The 26,241-nt window shown below is 52.6% G+C and overlaps 11 protein-coding genes across 11 annotated transcripts; 5 read left to right on the top strand and 6 right to left on the bottom strand.

The window, feature by feature from the left end:
- Positions 1-51: 51 nt before the first annotated feature.
- On the bottom strand, positions 52-3,558 carry TrAtP1_001263 (uncharacterized protein; the record flags this gene model as incomplete). Its single annotated transcript, XM_014086184.2, has 4 exons — positions 52-604; positions 662-2,909; positions 3,014-3,354; positions 3,451-3,558. The coding sequence occupies 4 exons, from the start codon at positions 3,556-3,558 to the stop codon at positions 134-136; spliced, it is 3,168 nt and encodes a 1,055-aa protein (XP_013941659.2). The 3' UTR covers positions 52-133.
- Positions 3,559-3,852: 294 nt separating this feature from the next.
- TrAtP1_001262 (uncharacterized protein) lies at positions 3,853-4,224 on the bottom strand (the record flags this gene model as incomplete). The annotated part of the gene is made up of 1 exon (XM_066110913.1): positions 3,853-4,224. The coding sequence occupies one exon, from the start codon at positions 4,222-4,224 to the stop codon at positions 3,853-3,855; it is 372 nt and encodes a 123-aa protein (XP_065966986.1).
- A 1,060-nt stretch (positions 4,225-5,284) lies between these two features.
- TrAtP1_001261 (uncharacterized protein) lies at positions 5,285-6,148 on the top strand (the record flags this gene model as incomplete). Its single annotated transcript, XM_014086185.2, has 1 exon — positions 5,285-6,148. The coding sequence occupies one exon, from the start codon at positions 5,285-5,287 to the stop codon at positions 6,146-6,148; it is 864 nt and encodes a 287-aa protein (XP_013941660.2).
- A 2,012-nt stretch (positions 6,149-8,160) lies between these two features.
- On the top strand, positions 8,161-10,149 carry TrAtP1_001260 (uncharacterized protein; the record flags this gene model as incomplete). The annotated part of the gene is made up of 1 exon (XM_066110912.1): positions 8,161-10,149. The coding sequence occupies one exon, from the start codon at positions 8,161-8,163 to the stop codon at positions 10,147-10,149; it is 1,989 nt and encodes a 662-aa protein (XP_065966985.1).
- A 560-nt stretch (positions 10,150-10,709) lies between these two features.
- Positions 10,710-12,791, top strand: TrAtP1_001259 (uncharacterized protein). Its single transcript, XM_014086187.2, has 2 exons — positions 10,710-11,496; positions 11,557-12,791. Exons 1-2 carry the CDS (start codon positions 11,050-11,052, stop codon positions 12,535-12,537), a joined length of 1,428 nt encoding a protein of 475 aa, XP_013941662.1. The 5' UTR covers positions 10,710-11,049; the 3' UTR covers positions 12,538-12,791.
- Positions 12,792-12,901: 110 nt separating this feature from the next.
- Positions 12,902-15,346, bottom strand: TrAtP1_001258 (uncharacterized protein; the record flags this gene model as incomplete). The annotated part of the gene is made up of 1 exon (XM_066110911.1): positions 12,902-15,346. The coding sequence occupies one exon, from the start codon at positions 15,344-15,346 to the stop codon at positions 13,823-13,825; it is 1,524 nt and encodes a 507-aa protein (XP_065966984.1). The 3' UTR covers positions 12,902-13,822.
- Positions 15,347-15,785: 439 nt separating this feature from the next.
- On the bottom strand, positions 15,786-17,075 carry TrAtP1_001257 (uncharacterized protein; the record flags this gene model as incomplete). Its single annotated transcript, XM_066110910.1, has 1 exon — positions 15,786-17,075. The coding sequence occupies one exon, from the start codon at positions 17,073-17,075 to the stop codon at positions 15,786-15,788; it is 1,290 nt and encodes a 429-aa protein (XP_065966983.1).
- Positions 17,076-17,130: 55 nt separating this feature from the next.
- Positions 17,131-19,085, bottom strand: TrAtP1_001256 (uncharacterized protein; the record flags this gene model as incomplete). The annotated part of the gene is made up of 2 exons (XM_066110909.1): positions 17,131-17,338; positions 18,994-19,085. The coding sequence occupies 2 exons, from the start codon at positions 19,083-19,085 to the stop codon at positions 17,131-17,133; spliced, it is 300 nt and encodes a 99-aa protein (XP_065966982.1).
- A 2,871-nt stretch (positions 19,086-21,956) lies between these two features.
- Positions 21,957-22,995, top strand: TrAtP1_001255 (uncharacterized protein). The gene is made up of 3 exons (XM_014086189.2): positions 21,957-22,314; positions 22,376-22,592; positions 22,654-22,995. Exons 1-3 carry the CDS (start codon positions 22,109-22,111, stop codon positions 22,774-22,776), a joined length of 546 nt encoding a protein of 181 aa, XP_013941664.1. The 5' UTR covers positions 21,957-22,108; the 3' UTR covers positions 22,777-22,995.
- Positions 22,996-23,912, bottom strand: TrAtP1_001254 (uncharacterized protein). The gene is made up of 4 exons (XM_014086190.2): positions 23,737-23,912; positions 23,610-23,645; positions 23,361-23,495; positions 22,996-23,292 (listed from the first exon to the last, which is right to left on the bottom strand). Exons 1-4 carry the CDS (start codon positions 23,791-23,793, stop codon positions 23,152-23,154), a joined length of 369 nt encoding a protein of 122 aa, XP_013941665.1. The 5' UTR covers positions 23,794-23,912; the 3' UTR covers positions 22,996-23,151.
- A 370-nt stretch (positions 23,913-24,282) lies between these two features.
- TrAtP1_001253 (uncharacterized protein) lies at positions 24,283-26,151 on the top strand. Its single transcript, XM_014085044.2, has 2 exons — positions 24,283-24,685; positions 24,758-26,151. The coding sequence occupies exons 1-2, from the start codon at positions 24,434-24,436 to the stop codon at positions 25,802-25,804; spliced, it is 1,299 nt and encodes a 432-aa protein (XP_013940519.2). The 5' UTR covers positions 24,283-24,433; the 3' UTR covers positions 25,805-26,151.
- The last annotated feature ends 90 nt before the right edge of the window (positions 26,152-26,241 follow it).

Raw genomic sequence — 26,241 nt, 5'->3', positions numbered from 1 at the left:
GTGTACAGGCACTAATACACGCCTTGCATCATGAAATATTATACAAAAATATTAAAGGTCTTTGATGACGCTGTTATTTTATTGCTAACACCAGTTACTATTAATATAACAAAAGAAAGCAATTCAAAACCGATTATAATCTCCCGCTTTGTATCTCCTTTTCAAATATCTTTATTCCCCAGACGTCATAAAACCGCAGAGGCCCAATTGTCTTGAATCGCAGGTGGGTACCCACGTTGATGTCTGCATCTTCGCCATCACTTTCCGAGGCCAGGTCGATGGAGAAAGGATTGTGTAGATCAGAACCGGGACCAGAACCTAAGCCATTGACCGGAGCAGCCGTGCCCTTGCCCTTCGCTCGCTTGCTATTGCTTTGTTCATTCGGGGTATCATCGGTTTCTTGGTTTGGCCTGACCACTCGATATACGCGATCACCTTCCATCGCGATCCATTCTAACTTGAGCCCGGGGTGGTGTGATAGATTGTCTACGGTGAACCTTAGGATTTCTCGCATAACCGACATGCAGGCATCGTGACTGCGAAAGTGAATGATGTTAATGGCCAGCAGATTGACAAGCCCAGAAACATATTGCATAAAAACATGCTGTCAAAAGTTAGCTTCTGTTTTCTTCATCTTCATCATCTTCCTTTCTATACTTACCAGAGCGTGGATATTCATACTCAGCGCCAACTCCTTAAGATTCCGCCCTTGAGTGCAAATAAGGACCATGGTCTTCTCATTGCAGTCCCAATTAGGTCCAGTAGATTCATCCCTGATCATCAGTCGCCTAAGGTTGCGAATGTGCTTCTTGAGCACAAGCCGTCTAATCTGATCCATAATCGTTGACCCTCGCGGCGCAAAGCTTTCGGGCTTACTCTTGGCGTCGCGTTCCAGTAGAAAGAGCTCGTGTATCACTTCGAGCTGAGATGCAAAAGTGAGAAACGCCTCACTTACATGATCAGTGAAGATGCTTCTCAGCCCAAGAGGCCGCTGTCTGTTCTCTTTGGCGAGAAGACTCCAGATGGGCACTTGGTTGCCGACGTTGAGAAGGGTCAGCTGCTTGAGACAGGACAAATTAAGTGACCGTGATAAAACTGATGCCTTGACGGGCACGAGATAGATGCTTAGAGAAGAAAGCGTCAACCCTCTTGTTCTGCGGATATAATCTCTCGCGCTCGTACGGTTGATAGCCGTGACTTGACGCTCTACCTTGTCCAGCTCCTCCTCGACTATCCGGAACTCATTATTGATGTCGGTAACCATGGCACTAAAGCTTGTAGACTGCTCGTCGACGTCTTTGATCAGCACCTGGTCCATCACTGAACCCTGGGCACGCATATCATCAATTCGTTTTCCGATGGCTTTTGATCGGTCTCGGAACGAGCCGAGCTTGTCCATTAGACTCTCGAGATTGACCTTTGCTGCCGTCGCAGAAGCAAGCTTTTTGGTCTTTTCAGTTGTCTTGGGCTGAGTTTCGGTCTGAATTTCAGTTGCCTTGCTTGGTATTCCAGCAGCATCGATTACAGCGGCGTCAATTGCAGCAGCATCAACTGCGGGCGTAGGAGTCGCCGAATCAGTGGAAGAATTGCGTTGCTGAGGCTCTTTCCCGGAACTAGACTCGTCCGCGGGATTTTCCTCGACCGCAGTTGAAGGGGTTGAGTCTTCTGTTTCTTCAAATGCATCGCCAATGTCATCTACATACGCGATATCAATATCCTCCGGGAAAAAGTCGCCGTTCCGCTTCTTGGCCATTTTGACAGACGAAGTTTGGTCGGATTTTACCAAGTCGTCTGCCGTGGTAGCGAGAATTTCCCCAGCTTCCTCAGCAGAAACGGCCTCGACAGGTGTTTTCGAGCCTGAGCCTGAGCCTGAGCCTGAGCCTGAGCCTGAGCCTGAAGATTCGCCCTGGTATACACCCTCCCCTGTGATGGCTGGAGCATCTCCGTTAGAGGCATTTAGCGCTTCTATAATCTGTCCGGACGGGTCAATATTATCTACGTAGTCCCTCGCAGCCTCCGCCATAGTGTCAAGGATCTCTTGCCGATCTGATAATCGAGATGGCCCACCAATATATCGGGATTCGAGGTTCTTTATGGCTTCGATGAGGGCCTCTCTAGCGGCCTCTTTAGCAGTCAATGGTGGTTTTTTTGCATCCTTCTTAGCGGTTTTTTGACTAGCTTGATCATTCTCTGCTTTGGGCCGTGTGTTAGATGGCTGGGGGTACAGCTCGAGTATTCTACCAAGCATCGACTCCTGGAGCTTTCGCTCTTCTTGGGCTCGAAACGCTCTGACGGGGCCGATGGTGTCATAGTCAATGTCGTTCATACTGCTGTTGTTCTGGATGGTGGGATCAATTTGGAATTCACCCTCAACGTCTGAATCGTCTGCGTCGGAACCGGGTGAAGGCTTACGCGCCTGGTTCGCTAAAGCATCGGACAATGATAGTTGAAGCTCATTGAGCGTCCAGCTTGAATTCTTGATACAAGTACTGAGCTCGCTCACGATATCAAGGTTGTCGATATCCAAGATGCTTAGACTTTTGAGATTTTTGAACCCTGAAAAGATGGAGGGCTCTTTCGTACCGTCTGTATGCTTTCCGACGTTGTTCTTAAGCGCTGATTTGTATGACGGTGGCATCAGAGCGGGCGGAGGTCCGCCCAGCACAGGCAGGGTATGTCCCGGATGCGGCGGCGGCGGCGGCAGCAGAGAAAGGGGAGCAAGCGGCGGGATGCTTCCCCAAGGATTTGTCGTACTTGGCTGAGGGTGGATGTCGGAAGAGACTGGCAGCGGTGGTGGTTGCATGTAGTAAGATTCTCCTGCCTGCATTCGAATATGTAGCTTCTTGAGCGAAGTTATTCGATGCAGCTCGCGGTAGACGGGCCGGCTTAATTCTACACGAATGTTCCATCTGCAAGAGAATACCCATAATATTTAGTATGTCTCACTCCCACGCCTGGACTCAGACAAACATCCTGGGATAGCCGAATGTAGGGCGGAGATGCGCAAACTCACCGAAAAACTTCTAGAGACCTGGCTCGTCGAAGAGTAAGATGTAAAAGGGTGTTTAGAAATTTCCCACAACTAGCGGAATACAAATACGACTGATAAGAAGCTTCACCCTTGAGACCCGCACTGAGAGTGTCCATGGACAAGTCTCTTAGGTGTTTCGCATAGTCATAATTGCTCGTGGTGAACGTATTAAGGCCGCTAGCAAGACCGTCAATAGAAGAGTCAAAGCTGAGGTCGTCATCGTCGGGAAAGATGATGTGGAAGTTTTTGTAGAGCTGGGCCGAGGCGAGTTCGTGGAAGTGTCGCGAGACGAGAGCGAGGCAAATCAGATCGCTTTGTGAGCACTAGATGAGAGGACGAATCAGTAAGTATGAGGTTCACGGATGGCTTTTTGCTTCATCTCAGGGAAGTAGAAAGAAAATCTACCAAGGGACGCATACATGTGATATGATCTCGCGCTGAGCTTCCGGGGGCAAATCGACGAACAAGAGTCGCTGCTTCTTGCACGCGGCTGTCACCATCTCGTCGCCGGCAGTGCTCGAAGCCATGATGGATTGCTGGTGGAGCAGCAGCAGGCGGGCGAGAGGGCGACGAAGACGAGACGGAGCGAAGCGCACTCGTCAGCGCGGCAGACGACGATGGGGAGGAGGGTTAGCCTCGGAAGCCGTTTGTAGATGGTCGATGGGATCTGGCAGCGAAGAGCACGCAAAGTCCGTTTGCTCAGCTGCTGACTAGGCCGTACAGCAGCACAGGCCAAGAGAATTGGTGCCGCGGAGGACGTGGATGCTGATACTGGTCGGACGCTGATGCTGGCCGGACGCTGATGACGATATTGATAGTACCTAACGCTGGCTGATAACCCGATGCTTCGGTATGATATGATGTAGAGGTTGCGACAAGAGGCAAAGGTTAAACTCCAGCCAAACCGAGGCCAGCGCCACGTTGCGAGCACGACGAGCAAGGCGGCCTGAGCGGATTTCGGCCTTGCGCTCAGGGTTTGTTGCGTTTCCTTTTCCCGTCTGGCACCAGCGCCGAAGCTTCTGGGGCTGGGGCTGGTTGGCTGGATTGGATTGGATTGATTGACTGATTGACTGACTTGAGTCGGGAGCGGCAGGTGGACGGAAGCAAAGTGGGGAGAGGATGAAGAAAGTCGCCCATGATGGGCCACCCTTGGGCGGGTAGAGGGGCCGGCTCAGCGGGGTGGAGGAGCCCATTTAGGCGGCGCTGGCTGCTGGTTGGCGCTAAGGGCTGCAGAGTTTGGCCCTCATGGCCCTGTAATTATGGGGTGTGGGTGCTGGAACCGCTTGGCTGTTCGCTAGCCTGGGCGTTTCTGAGGGGAAACACGCACGAGCACGAGCCGGACACCTGCGCGGCCGAAGCCAATAATATGGGCGCCATGTTACTAGCAGTAGCACCAATTGAATCAGCTTATGCTGCCAATATTGTTGTGGTGACACCTACTTACTGCCATAACTCGAGGATTATCGCACATTGTCAGCAATGAGATGTACAAATGCAAAGTGCCGTCATAAAGTCGCCGGTAAAATAGTCCTTCATTGTTCTTGAAGATGCCGGACCTCGTTGAGAGAGCAAGACTATCTTACAGGCTAGCAGGTTCTTGGTCTCGAGTAAGAGGCTGGCACAACGAAGGCCTATATAAATTCTGATATAATTATAGCGCCAAGTGAGAAGTACCAGTGGTACGCATTAGTAATGAGAAGAGATGCATGCCCAGGCAGCTTGTGCATCAATGCCGCTCGAAAACAAAGGAATCGACAAGCCTTTAACAGGCAAATCAGCATTGAAACCTACTGGTGTTTTTAGCAATCTATTCGTATACAGTGGTTCAACCAAACAGAGCTCCGGGACTGATAAATCACCAAAGAGTCCATACGAGTGTGATTTGATGGTACATTAGACGTTGGACATCTCATCAGCTCCATTAAGCCACTATACATGTATCTCATCCATGGTATGCTCATATAATACCTGCACATAACTTTCTTTCTTTCTTTTTGTTTCAACCAAATATGCTTCTGTATCGCCTGGTTTCCTGATATCACTAACCCTTGCTTGTCACAATGCATTAAGTGATCCATTGTTATCACGTAATCGTACATAGCTCTCTTACCGCCCCTCTTGCCAAAGCAACGACGTGCAACTTCAACACAGCAGCCCACGTTCATCACGCAGCAACAAACCCGCAACATCCTACAATATCTCCATAATACACATTGCTGGAACCCGAGATAAAACTTAACCGAAAAAGACACCATGGCGAAACGGAGATTCATTAGCGAAACTCCCTTGCCGGGTGAAAAGGCCAGGCTGCATCACCAAGTTAATCCCGACGAACAGATTTCCGACACTCATGCGCTTGACTCGTTGCCTTTACCGCTAGCGAATCCGGAGCCACGCACAAAACGAAAGAGAACAACGGATCCTCAGTCCGACACACTCGAGGAAGTAGAAATAAAACGGGCTCGCAAAAATTCGAGCGAACCGCCAGATCCGGAGCAGGAGCGGAATTCAGGCCCTGAGCTGTGGCCAGGTGTCCATGATATTCTAAGCAAAGGAAAGCCAGTGTGGTTTAACGAGGAATGCTTGCGGTCATACCATAATTTTTTATTATCTGAAAAAGCATACAACGAGAGTTACAACGAGGACAACATGCTAGCTGATGAATTAAACCCAAGCCCAGAACTTTCCGATAGCGACGCGGCTGAAGGCGATGAACAAGAAATCCCGACTACTAGTCCTGAACAAACACAGCACCCTATACCTATTTTGAGGCATTCAGACTCTGAGCAGGATTCAGACTCAGAGCAGGGTTCAGACTCAGAGCAGGATCCAGAGCAGGAGCAGAATTCAGGCTTTGAGCTATGGCCAAGCGTTCAAGATATTCCAAGCAAAGGAAAGCCAGTGTGGTTTAATGAGGAATGCTTGCGGTCATACCATAATTTTTTTCATTATCTGAAAAAGCATATAACGAGAGTTACAACGAGGACAACATGCCAGCTGATGAACCAAACCCATTGCCAAGCCCAGAACTTTCCGATAGCGACGCGGCTGAAGGCGATGAACAAGAAATCCCAACTGCTAGTCTTGAACAAGCACAGCACCCTATACCCATTTTAAGGCATTCAGACTCGGAGCAGGATTCAGACTCGGAGCCATGGCCAAGCATTGTACGGGATTTAAGCAAAGAAGAGCCAAATCGGTTCTCAGCTGTCAGCCCTGGCCAAGCAAGGCACTCTACAATCAGCCCCTACAGAATATTCTCTCCTCCACCCCTCCGAAAACGTGACACAATACCACCTCAAAGAAAACGGAGACGGCCTTTGGAAGAGGGCAAAAACAAAAGAAAGAAGAATAAGCCACAAGAGGGAGCACTTTCACCTGCTCCCAAGGCATTTTTGCGTTCAAAACGATCATCCAGACGGGATTCTAATTGTAAGTTGTGGCATTTAGGCGATGATGGTATGGCATGTATAGTGCCGAGGGTGAGATGATTCAATCACGGGGGTCTGTGACTGAGTATGAGTTGACTGGAAGGCATGCCCGTTAACCTGGCAGGGCTGGGGGCAGCGGGCAGTCATTCAGTTATATTGACTCCTTGCGTCTCGTGAATTGGGCTCGTCTTGCAACATGGTCGTTAACCTGACAGGGTCGGAGGCAGCGGCGTAGCTGAAGAAGCGCGCAAATCACGACGGAGCTTGTTCCAAACACATGGCCGTTATCCTGGCAGGGCTGGGTGCAGCGGCGAAGTCTTTAGATGCTCTCACGAACAGGTTCCCGGTTGGCAGTTTTACTATGTGTTGGTTGTATTTGTTACATGATACCATATGACTAGTTTGAATGATACCCCATCTGTGAATGTGTTTGAGAAGATGGCCTTCCGCTCATAAGTGGCGATATGAAGTTTAGTTCATCAATATATGTGATGTTACTATAAATTCGTATATCCGTCTCCCGGATCACAATTGTAAAATCAAGTATGATAATATTCAGATGAGAAATTGTAAATCAATACGCACTTCTCCATGAACTGCCGTGGGCATCAAAGCCAGTGAGTCATTCACAACCCGCTCGGTTGCCTGGACCCCATCAACTCCTCCCAAAATCTGTACAAGTATATCATCAACTAATGCACGTCGAGCCAACAAACAATGCGGGGCCAATCAATAGCACGCAGACCACGCAGACCCATCCAATGCTCCCAAAACTCCTCATTCCACTCACAAACCCTGCCCGAGGTACTACCCAAGACAACCCCAGAATCCTCCAACAGCGTCCGTATCGATTACATGCCGTAGCCTCAACGGCCGGGTTAGGCAATTGCCGAGCGGGCCTGGCCATATCGCGCCACATCTCCTGCTTTAGCCGCCCCCATAGCTTAGACCCAGGTAGGTAGTTTGCCCACCAAAACAGCGCGTTTTGAGCCGTGGCCTTGCCTTGCCAGGTCTTGCCTGTCTGCTGTCTTTATATGGCCTGCTGGACCGTGTATTCGCATTGATGCTAGCATTTCTCTCAATCTCTTTACAAAAGCTGCATGCTGTGGAGCCGCATCTGCCTAAAAACGGCGCCTCTGCAGCAGCTGGACTCGGACGCCAGCGTGCACGGCACCCAAAAGCCAGCCGCTGTAGCCAGTACCTCGCACGGTGGCTATTAATACCACCGCCCAGCTGGTACTGACGACATGCGAGCGGCCAAGTGGGCTGTGCAGAGCAGAGCAAACACCTGGTTCCGTCCCTAGTCGGCATTTTCAAACCAGCTAATGCACGCACTTTTTGCTTGGCCACCTTTTCGTTATAAACCATCGACAATCCTTCCAATCACCCCCTCTTCTCTTCTTGCGTTTGCTCTTTGTCTCGTCGCTCATTGAATGGATTAGCTATAGAAGGGGAGCAGCGAATCCCATTTCTATTCTCTTCTTTCGTTTCTGCATGCAAGTCGAAAACGCATCCGTTCGTTTTGCTGCCAAGCTCTTGAGCTACTGCAGCTGCTAGACCTGAGCTCGATTCGCCACCTTGTCCAACGGTTGTCGGTCTGAACACTTTGGACAATAGGAATTTGGAAAGGAAGAGAGACTAAGCGAGGATAAAAATACAGCCAAGAAAACTGTTGATACTAGAGAGAGAGTCGACAGCATGGCAGACACCGAAGAACCCCAGTTTAACACGCTGGCAGAGCGGATAGCTGCGTTGAACAAGCAAAAGAACTTCAGCAGCGTTGGCACCCCTGAAGCTGCTCGCAAGAAGCCGCCGCCGCCTCCTCCTCCTGGGCGCCCTTCTGCCGAAGCCCAGGGACGAAGCCTCACGGCTCCCGTCGTGACCATCACCAGCTCGGCACATGAGGCTGCACCGCGAATGCCTCCGAGACCCAAGCCAAATGTTGATGCACCGCCCCCTCTCCCTCGTCGGAACACCCAGAACGCTGCAGATGCTTCTGGGCCTCCTCCTTTGCCGTCGAGGACTGCATCTTTCCAGGCGTCGCCTGCGCTGCCGCCGCGGCGAACGTCGACAATTACGGTTCCCAAGCCCTCGGGCCGACGTAACTCTGCGTCATCCGAAGCCTCGATGCAGTCCACCATGTCGTCTCTGTCATTGACCAAGACAATTTCCTCTACCACGAGCAATGGATCCAACGGCACCATCGTGCATAAGCTGCCACCCGTGACGGACATGGCTGATCTGCCTCCTTTGCCACCCACCAGGCGAGAATTGGAAGCAAAGGCCAAAGAAGAGGCTGCGGCGAGGCAGGCCGCCGCCAAAGAGGCTAGACCTGGTCTCCCTCCTAGACAACCATCGAGACCAGCCAGGCCCCAGGCCTCTGCAAGTACTGAATCCATACCGAGACCGACACCAAGGCCGACGCAAAAGTCCGCCCCTGTGACTGTTCAAATCCGGGGCTTTGGATCTGCGACTCAACCAGATCAGCCCCCACGAATGCCACCGAGGCCCAAGATTGCTGCCGCTGCTGATGACGCTCCGCCTCCTGTCCCAATGGCCTCTCGACCATCCGTCTCCCAGATCCAGGCCATGTCATCTCGGGCATCACCAGCTCCTCCCGCTGTGACCAACGATTGTTGGGTATGCAGAGATTGGAGCGGACCTGATGATGTCGCCGCCCAGTACCCCAGAGAGGGACTACCCCGGAATGACCCTGTGGGATATCTTGCCCGCGCACTATGTGATCCATTCCCCTCGTATAACGACAAGGCCAGGGCCATCTTCACATGGTTCCACCACAACATTGCGTATGATACAAAAGCCTTTTTCAGCGGCAACATCAGGGGCCAGACACCTGAAAATACCATACTATACGGTGCAGCCGTTTGCCAGGGCTATGCGGAGACATACAAGGCAATCGCCAACAAGGCAGGCTTGGAGTGCATTGTTGTTGGCGGCCATGGCAAAGGCTACGGATACACTGCCTTGAAAAAGGGAGAAAGACCGCCGCCAGCTGATCCGAGTGGCCACGCATGGAATGCCGTCAGAGTTGATGGCGGCGTTTGGAGGCTGCTCGATGCCTGCTGGGGAGCCGGCCACATTTGTGGAAATAACAACTTGTTCAAGAAAGAATTCAGCCCCGTTCAGTTTACCAACAGCGGCCACCGGTTCGGCAACTCCCATTTCCCCTCTGATGGCAGGCACCAATTCCGAGAGGATGGCCGCACCATTACTTGGGACGAATACATCATTGGCCGTTCTCAGGGCCCGCCTGTGGAAGTATTTGGCAACTGTGGCCAAGAGGGCATTGCCGAAGATTCAATCGAACCTGCGTCCAAGGAAATATCTGTATACAGTGGCGAGACCGTTCGGTTCCAGTTCTCAAAAATCTGCGAGCACTGGAAATCAGAAAAGAATGGCCGTGGAAAGCCTCCTTTGTTCCTACTTCAGTTCCATGGCGTCGACGGCCGCAAAGACGACATCATCCCGATTGAGACGGATGGCTACTGGCACTGGGCCGATGTCAATGCTCGCGATCTCGGCGCTCCGGGCCAATCGGTCATGGTGTTGCAACTGACGTCTATGGATGGTCAAGACGCACGGGGCGTGACCGCTCAGCAGTTTCTCTCCAAGAAAGGCAAGGTTGGAATGGCTTGGGCGTATGTCGCCAAGTGGGAATTGGTTTAGAAAGAGATGGATTTATAAGGATTACTATTGCAAAAGATTCGAGCAACCAAACAAACAAACAACACAATTATGATGACCTGCTTTTAGATGGGGAACATGTTTGCACACGGCGACGGCCGTTGATACCCTGGTTTTTTTTTAACACGCAAAGAATTGCGCATTGGCAGATGGCAGTGCTATTTGAGCTTGAGTCTTTTTGCACTTGCAGTTGATCCAGGTAAAGACCACAGCGTCTTGGTAATGGTATTCAATATACAGAGGGATATATATGGCGCATGAGAGGCTTGAGCCGCTCTTACATGGCCAGGGCTAATCTGATGAAATTTAACGATTGTAGTTATGACTGAGAAATTGGTCAAATTGAATAGCTGCTAATCATATATAGAAATTTAATTACAACGGTTGATTGCATCAATGTTTCATCCCATCTTACGTCCCAAGCATTCTTACTCTGCACACCCCCAGCAATTGACGGGTCTTGCACGTGCACACCCCTCCCCTGGCAATGACGAAACGCCACTTTCGGCTTTGCGACATGCTGGCTTCAACTCGTTTGTTTAGCCATCAACGTGGCAGAACAGAGCATCAGCATCAGCATCAGCATTGTGGTTTTGTTTGTTTCTCCTTGCTGCTAATTCTGCCTCCTCCTATTCTTCTATGCCCCACCCCTTCATTCTCCATCACCTCATAATCTCATTCAACGCGACCTTTCTCCATGCGACGATTTGACGACTAGTTTTCTCTTCCTCCCAAATCCTCTGCGACGGCTGGGTTGAACAGGAGCTGGATACATACATGCATCAAAACCTCCTAACGCACACAACGATCCCTCGTCAAACCGAACCATGCCAATAATCCAATCCACCTACATATAACACCGCCTCTCCCCCAAAAAAAACCATGACCGTCGCCGGCTCGCCCAGCTCCTCCGCGACAGAGCTCTCCCGCACCGAAACGCTCAGCCTCGTCTCCCTCTCGGGCGCCTCGCTCGCCATCCTCGCAAACACCTTCCACGGCGATGGCGAGCCCCTCATTGCGTCGCTGGCGCTCTCGCTCGTGGCCTTTTCGCTCTGCTACGCCATGATCCGCTGGCTCGGGCCGACGTTTATCAAGGCTGGCTTCCGGGGGCGCGACCTGAGCAAGGCCAACGGCGGCGAGATCCCGGAATGCATGGGCGCGGTGTGCGCCGCCGTGTATCTCATCACCGTCATCATCTTCATCCCGTTTCCCTTTTACAAGGATATTGTTGCGGCGACGAGTGGAGGCGGAAATCGCGATGTGGTGGTTGAGATCCAGATCCAGCACGCCAACGAGGGGCGTTTCCTGCATCGCTTCCCCCACAACAAGGTGAGAATGTTCCTCGTTCCCGACTTCACCACCAGATACTCACCATTTCACGACTTGTAGCTCGCGTCCTACCTCGGCGCCATCATCTCGCTCCAGACCATCGCCCTGCTCGGCATCGGCGACGACCTCTTCGACATCCGCTGGCGACACAAGTGGTGGATCCCCGGCCTGGCCTCCATCCCGCTCCTCGTCGTCTACTTTGTCGACTTCGACGTCACGTCCATCGTCATCCCCGTCCAGCTGCAGCCCTACCTCGGCGAGCTCTTCGACCTCGGCGCCCTCTACTACGTCTACATGGCCTGCGTCGCCATGTTCTGCCCGCAGAGCATCAACATGTTCGCCGGCATCAACGGCATCGAGGTCTCCCAGTGCATCGTCGTCTCCCTCCTCATCGCCTTCAACGACTGCCTCTACCTCTTCACGCCCTACCCGCACCCGGCCACCGACTCGCACCTCTTCTCGCTCTACCTGCTGCTCCCCTGGATCGGCGTCTCCTGCGCGCTGCTCTACCACAACTGGTACCCGGCAAAGGTCTTTGTCGGCGACACCTACTGCTACTTCTCGGGAATGGTCTTCGCCGTCGTCGGCATCCTCGGCCACTTCTCCAAGACGCTCGGCCTGCTCCTCGTCCCGCAGCTCTTCAACTTCCTCTACTCGTGCCCCCAAATCTTCGGCCTCATCCCCTGTCCGCGCCACCGCCTCCCGAAATTCAACGCCCGCACCGGTCTCATGGAACCCTCCGTCACGCCCTGGAGTCCCGATCGACAACCCCATCCTCTAGTCGGCCAGGCATTGCTCTTCCTGCACCGCCTGCGCCTCCTCAAAGCCACAACAGACGAAAAGGGCCTCTTTGTCGAAACGAGCAACCTCACTCTCCTCAACCTATGGCTCGTCTGGCGCGGGCCCCTCAAGGAAAACCGCCTCGCCTTGGAAGTGACAATGCTGCAGCTCGGCGTTGGTCTGTTTGGCTTGTTTGTCAGGCATAAGCTTGCACTATTAATCTTTAAGGAAGACAACTGGGGCAGCACAGGACAGCATTAAAAGAGATTCTAAGTCTTTTTTTTTTTTTTTTTTTTGGTGTCATATGTACCATTTAGTTTTGCGTTTTTTTTTTTTTTTTCATTTCTATTGTCAGGTTTGTGTGTAAGATACCCAGCAGGAAAAATAAGATCAGATAGACATAGGTTTCTTCTACGTAGCGGTTTGAAAGTTATCCAAAAGATGGAAATTTACAACCAACGATGAAAAAAAATTGAGTTACCTCGCAAGTGGCTAAACAAGTCTCGTAAACTCAAAGGGGAGATAAACGCAACAACATCCACAGTTGTGTGTGCACACACGTTCCATTCTGTACCTAACAGGTGCACAGGGAAAAGAGAAAAAGAAAAATTCAAATGAAAATATCTCGTCCAAAAGACTCGTGTGGTTTTTTGTTCAAATAGTTCTATCTGACTATCTCATACTTTGAACTCGATTTCTTGGAGGAAAAAAAAATACCTATTGTAACTCTCTGTCACAGGAACAAGCGTTGTTCAAAAACCCAAGCGTGAAAAAAAAAAAGCGAAACATCTGCATCAATTATTTCACATGTCGTCGTCTCAGCCCAAAAACCACCCAAAAACCAAAGGGCAATTCGGCCGTCAATCCTATCAGGCCTAAACCCTTTCCCTCCCATCCTTCCACTCATCCAGTTAAAAATCATAATAGTGATAAAAGTACACAGGACTCCAAAATAAGTCCTAGGTTTTTTTCTTAAAAAAAAAAAAAAATGTGGTGGGAGAAAATCAGCTATGTCCTGAAATAGCACGCCCCTCCTCTTGAAAAAAGAAATAAAAAGAAAATATGATAAAAAAAAAAAAAAAGAGCAGGAAAATATTCCCCGGGCCCTAATGTCCAGCAGACTCCATTTTTGTGTATATCCGGAGCGTTGCATTGCGAAAGATGCCTTTTGACTCGCTCCCTTGACCAGTGTAACCTCCAAAAGCCAGGCCGGATCAAGGATTCAAGATAACGGGTGAACTCCTTGCGTCGGCCTTGCGGCTTGGAATCTTCCTAGGCGCCAAATCTCAATTCCAATCTTCCCTTTCCCCCCTTGAACGCCTATAAATAGAACCGAGAAAAAAAAATAGAACAAGAGAGAAGTAGCAGTGAGCAACGTCCGAGAAGCCCATTTGCCTTATATAAAAATTGCACAAACTCCAGCCCTTTTTTTAGGCTTGCCGCAGTAATTCTTTTTCATCTTGTTTGAACGCAGTACACGTTCAATCGCATATTCTGGGTTGTAACAACATGGAATAGTACATATAACACTTTTGTCTTTCATGGTTTATGCGTGCCCGTTAGTGGTGGCCGCCGGAGCGGAGGGGGCCACTGCGCTCTCAACCTTTTCGATAGCTGCTGGCTCTATGGGATTCTCCAGCTTGATCTCGTCTGCCTCAGAGAGACTCGACTTTGTAGAGATGAGGCTGAGTGAAGGCTTTGCAGCGGCCTTGCTCATCCTGCTCTTGTAGTCACTAAGGCTTAATTTTTTCTTGATTGGACTGGGAGTGGCCACTGCCCCATTGACAGCTGAGCCGAATGGACTCGGTAGACTGCCAGAGAGAATTGCCGATTGCACAACAGAGCTGGTTGCAGATGAAGGTGTGGTGGTCGTTGGAGGAGCTGTTGAAGAATCTAGCACGGAAGCGGTAGGCATTTGGACTCTCAACTCTGGGGCCTTGATCTTCATGGGGATAGTCTGAGCCTCTTTGATAAGTTCCTTGGTAGGAAGCTCCTTGGTAGGAAGCTCTTTGGTAGGCTCCGTTTTGGTAGGCTCCTTGGTAGGTTCCTTGGTAGGCTCCTCTTTGGCGGGCTCTTCTTTAGCAGGCTGCTCCTTGGCAAATGGTTCTTCTGTAGCAGGCGGCTCCTCCTTTACGGATTCCTTTATGGATTCCGTTACAGGTTCGTTGACAGGCTCTTTTTCTGCCGCCTGTTCTGATTCCACTGCAGGTGCCTTGATGGGTTCCTTTGGAGACTCCTTCAAAGATTCTGTCACAAGCCCTTTCGGAGACTCTTTCAAAGGCTCCTCTGTATTTTCTTTTAAAGGTTCGTTTAACGGCTCCTTTGCAGGCTCCTTTACAGCAGGCTCTTTTGTAGGCTCCTTTGTAGGCTCCTTTGTAGGCTCCTTTGTAGGCTCCTCTGCAGGCTCTTTTTCAACGGCTGGCGCCTCTTGAGAATGAGACAAAGGTGGAGGTGGCGCGTCAGGCAGTTCTGTATCAACATCTTTGGTAGAAGCTGGAGAAGGCGGAGCGTGTTGTTTTTCGGGTTGCATTTCGACTTCCAAGGTTGAAATTTTTGGCTGCTGTTCAGCTTCAGTGGCATCAACGTCCATTGCATCGACGCTCGAAGGGCGCGAGGGCGTTGACCGCTTTCGGTTCTCTTCAGCACGTGCTTTGTACCGGCTGTTGAGAAGTCGCTTGGAAAGCGGAATGATCTTCTTCTTGCGGCATGGCATGTTTTGTAATGCGCTGAACCACTCGTCTTCTACTGGGTCGGTCTGAATACCCATATCGCAGTAGAGGGGGCGAGGCGATGCCGAGGATTGCCTGTGTGCTGCTTCTGACGGTTCTCGGTGTGAAACTGACGACTTGGATTGGGTCCCAAGATTCGGCGATCTGGAGCTGGCGGGGGAGCCGGATTTGCTCCTGGCAGTGGTGCCGGCGTCGGCATAGCTACCAATATGGGGGGTAGAGCCGGTCCTTGATTTCGTCTTGGATGATGTCGATACAGTCGTTCCGTCTGATAGTCTCTTCTTCTTCCTCGGAGGCTGCTGCTGTTCCTGCTCCATACGCCGGAAGGAGTCTTCTACCATTGCTACCTTGCGCTTATCGCGATCTGTAGGCTCCGTCAATATTCCTAGCTGATCAAAGGAGCCTTGGCGCAGCGGAGTCCTGTCTCTACTAGAGGGCTTACTCCGCGCTGCAACCGATCCTTCTCGACCTTCCCGACCATCCCGACCTTCGCGGTCGGCCTGGTCGTCGAGGTGACCTTCACTAGCGGCACGACTATTCGTGGCATGACCGGTGCTGGTGGGAGAAATGGTATGGGCCTTCTTATTACGCGATCTTTTCCTGATGCCGCGAGATTGGCTCTTGCCGTAGAGATAGTGTCGATGGAAGCGGGCGAAGGCACAGTTATTATCCTGATCGCACGCGCAGCCTCCATATTCTGACAATATCCGGTCGATCCAATTAGAGATGGCCGTGTATTCAGATTCGTCTAGCTCAAACTCGTCTTGCACGGCGCTATCGTCATCGCTGAGGCCCAACAGGTGTAGCCAGCGCTGGCAGACGCTTTTTTCCAGGCGAAAGTCCCACGGCAGGGTAATCTGCTCGTTGGGGGGGTATGTACCGGTCGCTGACCAGCCAGAAATGGTATTCTGATCCGCCGGTGAGGAAAGTGTCTAGTTGAGCGTTGGGCTTGCAGCTCCGTCGGGCGAAGCGGGCTATAGAGCCCTCTTTCCTCGTGTCGATGTAAAGCGGTAGGATGGGATGGAAGAAGACAAAGGGGAGAGGGGATGAAATATCGCCCCACAGATTATCGCCTTCGGCGCAATAATCTTTTTGAAAGCCAATCTCGCCATTTAATTCGATGAGAGGCACATCCTTTTCGATCGAGGATGTCGATTTGAGAGACCGCCATCGAAGGGTGGTACCGTTGTCGAGCGACTGAGTGGCATCCTTGACCTCGAGCTTTGGACGTTTTCTCTCGAGGGCGGGCAGGGCGTCTTGGAAGATCTCGGAGCGTCTCCGGCCGACTTCCTTTTCCAGCGCAGAGGACGAATCCAGCCATCGCATCAAGGCGGTAGGAATGGCGAGACTGGCAAAGCCATTATTTTGTCTGTCGGGTACATCGTTGTAGAGAGAGCAGAAGCCCTCGGAGTAGTGGTGAATTGTAAAATCGTCAGGGAGGTCGGGAGGAGTGGTGGCAGGACTCGGTGGATGTGTGGGATTCGTCCGGTTGTTGTTCCCATAAGAAGGGCTTCGCTTGGAAGGCTGGGAGCTCACGGACAAGGAGGGTCGATGAGAGGTTTTTGACTTCTTGGCAGGAGTAGGGTGGTGGTCGCCATTGTGGCCGTGCTTGCTGCCTTCCAAAGGGCCATGAGTCCCATTAAAATGAGCATCGCTGGGCTTCTTCTTCTTGTGGCTCTTGGAGGGGAGTCGCTTCGGTTTCTTGTCGATGCTCTCCGGCTCCACGATTGAAGGCCTCAGCCCCAGGGTGCGTTCAATGGCCTTTTGGCGATTCAGCGGTCGGGGCTGGCAGTCGGCACACGAATGAGAAAAGTCCTCTCGAATGGCCTCCTCCCTGTTCTCGGGGTAGAAGCAGTCGATGTGCTGCCATGTGTCGCACGTCTCGCAGTATATTGTGTTTCCGTCATCGTCGGAGAAGTTGCAGATACACTTGATGGTGTACGGCTCTTCCTCTGGCGCCTCGATCTTGTGAGCGACATGATCGGGGGCGGTTGGGCCCACGGGCGCGAGGTGGTTGGCCGGACTGGGAACTGCGGCTTGCGTCGACAGCGGAGCTGGCTTGTCCGTCATAGTCCAAGGGAGGACCACGCAGGGTAACGGATGTCGCAAGAGATGCGTGGATTGATTATTGTCGCGGTCTTGGGAGCATGACGGCGCCGGTCAGGACGCGCGCCAAACGGGACGGTTGGAGCGTAGAGCGGCTGGAGATCGCGACCGGCCGCGTCATACGCCGGTGCGGGAGGGATATCGCAGTCGAGGCCTGGGCAGGCGGCAGGCGGCGTCTGTGCAGTCTGAGGCTCGTGGCGTGAGGATTGGCTCGAGGAGGCAGAGGTCTGGGCGTCGAGGCGTTAGTGGGAGAAAAAGGCGAGGACGGGATTGAAGAGAAGGCGAGATTCACGAGCACGGCGGTGGGTGGTTTTCATACGCGTCGAGGGTAACGGCCGGACACTGAAGGGCGTGGGATGTTTCTGGGCTCGGCCGTGGAGAAAATTCGAACACGAGCGGACGGGAGGCGACTGGATTGCTGGCGGAGGGCGTCGTGAGCAGGCCGGCGGACGAGCGAAGAGTGGGATGAACGGGGGGAAAAAGGCAGCGACGGCAAAGAAAAGGAGAGCAGCAACGGCAGAGGGCGCAGAGGGCGGCGGCGGCGGACCAGGCAGGCCTTGGGATTGATCGGACGGCGAGGGCAAATCGTTGAGAGCTGGCACCGGCAACGGGGATGGAGGAGGAGAGGAGGATGGGGAGGAGCGACAGAACCTGAGCGGGTGTCTTTGCTTGCAGCGCGAGCGACGAGTGCGGCGGCACCCTTTGGCAGTACGTACCGGCCAGGGTGTCCAATCATGCAGCGTCGCCAGCGTCCAAGCCCAGCCCAGCCGCAGCGGCGCAGGCCAATCCGGCGTCGAGGATTCCGGGGCCAGCGGCCAAGTGCTCTGGACGCTCTGAGGGGGGCTCCAGTCCGGCACTAGGACGCTGGTGTTAGTGCGCTCGCCGTGCTGTGCGTGCGCTGTGCTGCGTCTTTGCTGAGGGCGGCACGCATCATCTCAGCAGGCGACAGCGGCCAGCGGCGCTAGGCCCAACGGCGAATGGGCGGTGGGATAGCGACCTTTAGTGTGCGTCCGAGGCCCATCCATGCACTGGGGCCGTGGGTGTACGAGTACCCGGCCGGTACCTGTGCCGATGCTCGTATGGGCTGCGGTGCTGGTGGGCGCCGAAAGGGAGCAAAGGCGAAACAGCAGCGCGCGACGGGGGGTGCGAATGTAGTGGTGGCCTGTCCCGAATTGCAGCGCCAGGTCGGGCAAGGTGTCGGGCAGCTAGCAGCGTCTGCGCCGCTCGCAGCGCCGTCGGTGCCTGAGGCGACGGCCGTGTTGCTGTGCGCGCATCGTCATGGCCGGTGGCCAACGGGCGGGCGAGGCTCTTCGGTTTGCTGTGCGGAGGATTTGATGCGATGCGATGCAGGCGAGCAGGAGAGGGCCGAGGGGGGGCAGACGAACGGCGGCGGATGGCAGCTGACGACGGATGCGAAAGAGAGGGGAAGGGGCAGCACATGCAAAGAGAGCGAGGGCGAGAGTGCGAGAGAGAAGAAGAGTGTGCAGGCATGTCTAGGTAGTTTGTCGTATGCGCGTGCAGATGCAGGCCGGTTTGCGGGTGGGTAAAGCAGGTGGATGTGGGTAGCTGATGCAATGCATGCGAGCGTTTGCCATGGAACGGTATCGCTATCGATGGATATGGATGGATATGGATGGATACAAAGGGAAATAGAGTAGCGGTCGCATCAGCACCAGCATCGGCGGTACGTGCAATCCGGACGATGCGTGTAGTATCTGCGTATGCGTGCGCTGTACGAGGTTAATCGGCGTGAGATCCCAAAGGGGGGTTTGGGGGCCTTGGCCAATACCACACATCACTCCATGCTCTGCTGAGGCGAGACAAGGCGAGCGGATGGTGATGCGAGCTCCAAACTTGGGAGAGAGAAAAAAGTGCAACTCACGGCTGGCTGGTGGCGGGCATTTTGAGCGAGATGCAAGGACCGTCTGTGGTGACGCTGATAATGATGGCGATGGTGCCGGATGCTTGAAGCATTGTCGATGCGAAAGGTGGCCGCGGAAGCAGGATGGATTCAGCCGCCGCCATTCGAAAGAGGCAGCCTGATGCTGAGACTGCTGGCAGAGGCAGAGGCAGAGGCCGTTGTGCCCGAGGCTGGCAAGGCAGCAGTCAACCACATGCTGGAAAACGAGACGTCGCAGGGTTATGAAAATGATATCAAGGCAGAGAGAGCATGTAGGACGGGAGGTTGTTTCGTTTGTTTGCCAAACTGCGACTTGTTTACCTTTTCTCTCTCTTTGATGGATGAATCCGTAGTGAGTTTAAACTGAGTTCCGCCTCGCAAGTAATAGGCTTTTAGGAGTATCCATTCTTGCCTTGGGGGCGGTCTTAGCGCCCACTCACTGTATCCAGGCACCAGAAGACCGTGCTGGCCAGACTCTAGTCGGCGCCACAGATGGTGCTGCAGCGTTGACTCACGTTCTGAAACTTCTGGCGTGCGCTTCACAAGCGGGGGGTGAGTGATGCAAGCGGTGCGGATAATGTGGTTACAGCTGATTGTAGGGAGCAGACGGGTGCGGATTTAGCCATTGCCCGCTACCTACCCAGTTAGTGCCTTTGATATAATCCGACTGGGATGGTTGGGTTTTGCAAATTGATTAATTAAAGATGAGCGGAACGGGGAACGGGATATGGGCGCGCCAGCAGATTGAGCTGCTCAGTGCGGTGCAGCATTACTCTATTTGGATGTATTTTCCATGTTTTCCTTTTACGAAGAAGACTGCCTCGAGTCTTGCAGCGGGCGAGCGCATGGACTACGGATAAACCTCGACTTTGGTAGGGCTGCCCGCTCCGGATCCCGAACCAGCATCAAGGTCCTGGGCGATGTCTCAGCGGGCCCCTATTCGCTGCAGCTCTCCCTAGCACTCTAGAGATTAGAATGGACGGGTCAAGGAGTCGAGTCTCCCTCACTTTCGGAGCAAAGTCTACCAATTAGTAGCGCCAGACCACTGCCCTCTTGGGTGCTCGTGTTCATACTGGGCTGCCAGGTAGCAGCAGTGTTGGAGTCTCTCATCACAGCATCCAACATCAGCAGAGTAGGTATCTGGCAGTAAGGAATCCATTCCCTAAAAAAAGAACAGACTGAACAAGACGCAATCCAAGGCTCTTCATCCCCAGCCCCAAGCGGGGGCTATGCCTGCTGCAGCTACCACAGCAGGGATTCCCTCTGCAAAACTGCCACCCGCTGTCTCGTCTCTCGACACACAGTCAAGCCTTGCGCCGCGACATCATCCCAGGGCAACTTTTTAGCCCATCCATCACCGGGCCCTGATTGGCCAGTCGCTCAAAAGCCGAGCGCAGAAGCGGACCTGTGCTCTGCGCCGGCGCGCGAATCGCGTGGCTTCATTTATGAACTGGGGGGGTCGGAAGCTGCCTGTGGCCAATGAGGCTGTCAGCGCGAATCCGTTTGATAAGTGGGATAAAACCTTAGCTGCCAGCTAAACCTTAGCATGCTCTCGTGGGCGTGTTTTTGTTTTGTCCCGAAAACTGACTTTTGTTGTTTATCATTTGTTATTGTTGGTTATTTTGGGCTGCCAGGTTCAACAATTTTGTGATGACGCGCCGCGCTACGGGGGGGTTACAAACGATGGCCATCAAGAGTATCGCTGCAGCCGTAAATTACAAGATTACAGGTAGCCAGGACAGTGGAAAGCGGCCGTATCAACCCAACAAATTCTTTACAATGAAATTGACCCCCCCCACATGTTTCTCACGAATCTTCCCACGAGTCGCACAATACCATTCCTACAATGCGACAGAAACTCCAAGACTCCATACTCGAAAATCACACCTTAGTGCTCTACCCAATTGCGCCTGTGCCACTCTTCTTAGCCTCGCCCCCTAGTGCCACTTGATCCCAACACTGAGCCTACAGGTCCCATCCAAAGCCTTCTTCGTGCCACAGTCCAAGCCTGCGCCCACAATGAAAGCACAAGGTAAATAGATCAAAAATTCCGCCTCCAATGGCCCCGAAGGACAATTGAGCACAGGATGACTCCGCGATGTGCAATGCAGGCCTCCTACACTAGTACTCCGAATGCTTGATCTCGGAGCACTGAAACAAGGTAAGTATGAAGAAAAGGAAAAGAGGAAAAGGAAATCTGAAAACACGGGCTGTCTGGCGCTGCCTTTATAGAACGGCGTCTGGTCCGTGCGCCACTCGCCCCACCGCCTTGGCTGCCTAGAATGTTAATGCCTGAGGAATACACGCCTGAAAGGAAAAAAAAGTTGGTAGAAGCCAAGATCAGCCAGTGCAGGCGCGCGTCCTCGCTTGCCAAACGCCCTCATGCAGAGAAGCGAAGGGGGCGGAAAAGCAAGTCAAAGAGCGGTAAAGACACGGTGAAGGAGAGAAACAAAGAACGCAGTCGCATCTCTTCAAAGATGGAAGAGAAGGCATAGAAAACCCCGAGTAATCGTTTATTTCGCTTATATATTGTGTACGACAAGAAAGGCAGACGCCAAGTGCCTGGAGAGGCTGCGATTGAATCATCGCCATGCTTGTACGAGTACGAGCAGCCGCGACTTTGGCAATAGCGCGGCGCCACACTCGCTCTTTGTTGCAAGCAAACGGGCTCCTCCATCCTAGGCTCCTTCTTGTACCGGTACCTGCACCGGGCAGAGCGCATGCAAGGAGAATCAGCGCTACCCCAGCGTTATCTTTGACCATGGCAAGTGGGGCTTTTCTCAGAGTCGGGCCAATGGCAGCCCCGGATAGGTCTCATGACGCACCAACCACCGCAGAGGCGTAGCACGGCTAAGGCGTCCCGTGACATTCGTGATTCGCCGTTGCAAGTCGTCACTGTACATGGTGCTCCATCCGGCGGCAGCAGCGCAAGCCTCACCTTTGCCCTTTATTACTGTCTGCTTCTAACGCCTCTACTAATATTGTCTCAGCCTGCTGTCGCCTCTCTGCTTGATTATAGAACAGCCGCATCTTTTCCTTCCATTCTTCCTGCGCTCTCCTCCATTCCATCCCACCGTCTTATCCATCACTGTTTACGATGCGTTTCTCCACCGCCGTCGCTTGTTTGTCTGCCTGCCTCGCCGCTCCGGCGACGGCCCTCGCCATCTGGGGCGATTCCGCCTACGCATTCGACAGCAATCTCAAGGTGCCTGGAGAGAACCCCATCGAGTTCTGCAGCGCCAGCCGTGACGGCAACCTCATCGACATCAAGAAAGTCGACCTGGCTCCCAATCCTCCCAAGGCGTAAGAGTCTCCCCAACAAATGTCTAATCCAAGTGTGTCTGCTAATGGCTCTTGATTGTAGTGGCAAGCCTCTCCTCATCACAGCCTCGGGCGAGGTCAAGGAGACTATCGCATCAGGCGCCTACGTCAAATTGGTTGTCAAGTACGGCCTTATTCAACTGCTGTCTACCACTGCAGACCTGTGTGAACAGCTCGGCAATGTCGATCTTTCTTGCCCTCTCGAGCCTGGCAACATGACACTCACCAAGAGCGTTGATTTGCCTTCCGCCATCCCTCCGGTATGAATAGACGCCCATCTCAACGTTGAATGGATGGACACGTGCTTACATTATTGAACAGGGAACCTACAGTGTCCTCGCTGATGTTTACTCTGCTGACGACGAGCCAATCACCTGCCTCAAGGCTACCGTCAACTTCCCCCGACCAGGCCTGTCTTCGTCCGAAGATTCAGAGGAATTGTAATTTCTGCTCGCTGTTAAGCGACTGATTGGGGACGAATTGGCGATGATGAGCATAATCCGGACCTTTGTTTGATTGTTGTGTGATTTTTTATGGCATTGTTTAAGGTTGTCTTTGTCTTTCCCCTGCTCTGGGCGAGTTTGCTTTACTCTCGGGGTGATATTCGATCAGGTTCATAGGCACATGGCTGTAGCGCTCTTGCTGCTACTAGAGAATGCATTCGTAATATCTCTAATAAACCAAGTATACACCTTTACTCTTGACAATTATGCTATTATGTACTCGCCTTGTAGCGTGGAAACCCATAGAAGACCGCAGCATTTCATAAATATCTCTTCCTCTCCCAGATGGAATAACTCTGCATGCAACCCGAAATATTTACTCTCCAAACAGACGACGCACTCGTCTCAACACACTGTCCTTCTCTGGGTCGTAAGGGTGATCTTTGCTTGGAATTTCGAGGACCGTAGGAAAGGCAGCGGTGTAGGTATCGACTCGGTGTCGTATTCTATCGGCAATCTATACCTCAAGTCGTCAGTATGTACATCGTACGGGGAGGAGGGCTGCCTGTCCCAAAAGCAACTGACATGCTGGTTGATCAAGACGATTCCAATGTCTTTCCGGGTTGTAAAGCTCTCAAACGCAGATTCGATGGCTGCAGTTTCAGTCTTGCTGTCGACGACGAGAAAGTTCTTTTGCGCTTCGGCGCCAGTCGTGATATGCTATGCACAAGGCGTAAGACAAGCTGGATATTTCTTTCGGTGGTGGCGTTTTTGCCATGATTTCGAGGGAGCGACAGAACTACAGTCTTGTTCCGCCTGCTAGGCCTTACTTACACCGATGCCTGCGAGCAAGAGGCCCGTTACAGAGTCCTATACGTATATGCCCGTGTTAGAACGAATGCGAATTCCTCCCATCTTGGGGGGGCTGGGCGTGCGGTTCGTTCCCGGGTGGATGACTTGCCTCATCGCCGATTACGGCAAGGAACTGCCGGTCCTTGAAGTCGGCCTGCGATGACATCGTGACGGCAGACAATGGGCGTTGCTGGGTTTTGATGTAAGATGGAGATTGGTGGATGATGCGAAGCTTCCAGTTTAGCTGCCTTCAGGCCATCGCCTGTGGCCCCGCGCACAAGCGGCTGAGCGATGCGGCTGTACTTTTGGAGGAGGTATTGCCGGAGGCACAAGTAGTGCCGACAGAGGCGCTGTTGTGTTATTGGGACAGCGTACAAAGAGCAGCTGATCTCTTAAATGTCTTAAAATAATTCATGCAAATTTATTAATCACTCACAATGTTATGAGAGCCATATGTACAAATTTTGTAACACCAACTCTCAATAGATATCCCAGAGGAGTCTGTTGTCCCCAGCGGCCAGTTAGTGAGAGCAATGACTTGGCGGCCACGTACCTCTACAGATGTCACTGGGGCCACCCCTCGCTGGACTTGCGCGCTAGACTACAGCTGGAAATTTGCCTGCAGTGGAAGCTCCTCCAAAGTAAACAATTCGCTGCCAGTCCGACACTGCTTTTTTTCTTACTTTTTGGCTTTCAACCACCAACTGATCAGTGGCTTTTGTCTTTTTTCTGCGGCACGAGCAATCTTCGTCGCCTACCATCTACTCAGTGTGCGACTCCTTCTTCAATTGCCCCCAGCGTACAAGATGCCGAGACTCGTGCGGCGGAGGCCGCTCTGGGAGCGCATCACGTCGAATCTGAACCCCATGGACTTCCTTCTCTGGCTGTCGGAAGAGCTGGAGACGAGGGACTGGGACTCGAAGCTGGTGGGCACGCAGCTGGGCTTGGCCATGAATCTTGTCTTTTTGCTGGCGCGGGCAAACGCTGGAGCGACGTCTTCGTCGTCGGACAACGACATCTTTGGTGACGAGACCAAGACAGGATGGTTTTCATATGTGGTGAGTGTTTCTGCCACTTGACGGCATTCGCAACCTGTCGCGCGCGCTCTGAAACTAACCGCCTCGACCAAGGCCTATCTCATCGTCTGGGGCCTCGCGCTCTTCTCTTGCATCAACGCGGCTTACACCTACACGCGAACGCGAAGATACCGAATGTTCCAGGCCAACATCGAAGAGCCTCTCTCCACGCCCTCTGCGCGACGGGTCCAGGTGCAGTCGTCTCCCGTGACGTCTGTCTCACCGCTTCGATACTTTGCCGACAAGATTGCACCGGGCTCGGCTGAATCGCGATCGCATCCGGATAAGAAACGAGATGTGTGGGAACTCGCCGTCTGGGATCCTCTGCCTATTTCTCTACGACTTGTTTGCTTGTTCAGCCCGGGACACGTGCTGGCCTATCTCCTCGCCCTCCCGTTGGCGCCTTTGGATCCTCAGCCGAGTGTGACTGTATTCAACGCCGTCGTGATGCAAATGGTTCTCTCCGGACAGATGCTTTTCCTCTCTTCGCGATTCGCGCAGCAAGCCAAGGACAACGCCATTATCCAGAAGGAGGTCATGAACGAGTACAACACAAAGTTTGTCCATCCTCGGCTAAATCCCGTCGTCAGAGACGTCGGAACTCAGGTTGCAGCGGAGCACTCTCCCAAGGGCCGTGGATTTGTGCAAGTCGGCACGCCGACAACACTCATCAGAAAATCTTATGTGACACGGGGTACCTCTCAAGCTGGGCACGGTAACGGCTTGTCCTCTGGCCACAGCCAGATGATGGACCCCATCGCCCCAAGGCACTCAGAAGTCACTCCTACCAATGGAGATCAACCTCGCTCGACGTTTAGACAATACATGATGGCCGACCAAGCCGCTGGCACAGCGCCGTCACCTATGCCGCTCTCGGCTACATCTGCAAACACTGCCAATTATGGAGGCAACATGGGAGTATACAGCCATAACAAGTCGCCTCTGAAGAAAGTTATGGACCGAGGCGCTTTTAACGAGCCAGCGTCGCCTCGAAACTCACGAGAGATGGCAGCACTGGAGCAGCAGGGCAGAAGCGCGTCCACCCCATATTCAGGAGCTTCCAGAAGCAGAGCACAGCAAGACAGATCCATTAGATGGTGATTTGCTCTGGTGCTGCTCTTTGTGCAACCCAATGTATTACTATTTGCGAACTGAGTGGTTGTGATTTACGTGCTTGGATTCAGTATTGCATAGCATGGTCGGCGTTGGGATTGTGTTTTGTCTGTATCAGTGTTTTTTTTTCTATGGCGGCTAATGGAGATATGTGTATATGAACAATGCGGTTTGGAATCTGGCTGAGTGAGTAGCTTCTATGTGATATGAATGTTCTTTGTTCTTTTTCTTTTGGAATTCAAAGTGGAAGCTGCTCAGTGTTAATTAAGAGTTAACAAACATCAAATACAGCAAAAAGTTGAGTTCGGGTCATGATGTCAGTTGGTTGTTCCTTGCCTGGGTGCTGTACAGGGTGCAAGCACGAGTGGCAATGTTGTTAATCCGTCTTCTTGCCCGGGCAGCTGGCCATCAGCCCCTCGCCATTT

This window comes from Trichoderma atroviride, chromosome 1 (genome assembly GCF_020647795.1).
Source record: "Trichoderma atroviride chromosome 1, complete sequence".
NCBI classification, from domain to species: domain Eukaryota; kingdom Fungi; phylum Ascomycota; class Sordariomycetes; order Hypocreales; family Hypocreaceae; genus Trichoderma; species Trichoderma atroviride.
The sequence above is the reverse complement of the archived record's forward strand: the minus strand, read 5'-3'. Positions and strand labels throughout refer to the sequence as shown.

Excerpts from the sequence above, each read along its gene's own strand:
- TrAtP1_001259 (XM_014086187.2), top strand. The coding sequence starts at position 11,050 with ATGACCGTCGCCGGCTCGCCCAGCTCCTCCGCGACAGAGCTCTCCCGC. Across the intron at positions 11,497-11,556 it reads ATCGCTTCCCCCACAACAAG|CTCGCGTCCTACCTCGGCGC; the intron begins GTGAGAATGTTC and ends CACGACTTGTAG.
- TrAtP1_001255 (XM_014086189.2), top strand. The coding sequence starts at position 22,109 with ATGCGTTTCTCCACCGCCGTCGCTTGTTTGTCTGCCTGCCTCGCCGCT. Across the intron at positions 22,315-22,375 it reads GCTCCCAATCCTCCCAAGGC|TGGCAAGCCTCTCCTCATCA; the intron begins GTAAGAGTCTCC and ends TCTTGATTGTAG. Across the intron at positions 22,593-22,653 it reads TGCCTTCCGCCATCCCTCCG|GGAACCTACAGTGTCCTCGC; the intron begins GTATGAATAGAC and ends ATTATTGAACAG.
- TrAtP1_001254 (XM_014086190.2), bottom strand. The coding sequence starts at position 23,793 with ATGTCATCGCAGGCCGACTTCAAGGACCGGCAGTTCCTTGCCGTAATC. Across the intron at positions 23,496-23,609 it reads TCTTGCTCGCAGGCATCGGT|CATATCACGACTGGCGCCGA; the intron begins GTAAGTAAGGCC and ends CCTTGTGCATAG. Across the intron at positions 23,293-23,360 it reads TCGTCTTGATCAACCAGCAT|ATTGCCGATAGAATACGACA; the intron begins GTCAGTTGCTTT and ends CTTGAGGTATAG.
- TrAtP1_001253 (XM_014085044.2), top strand. The coding sequence starts at position 24,434 with ATGCCGAGACTCGTGCGGCGGAGGCCGCTCTGGGAGCGCATCACGTCG. Across the intron at positions 24,686-24,757 it reads CAGGATGGTTTTCATATGTG|GCCTATCTCATCGTCTGGGG; the intron begins GTGAGTGTTTCT and ends GCCTCGACCAAG.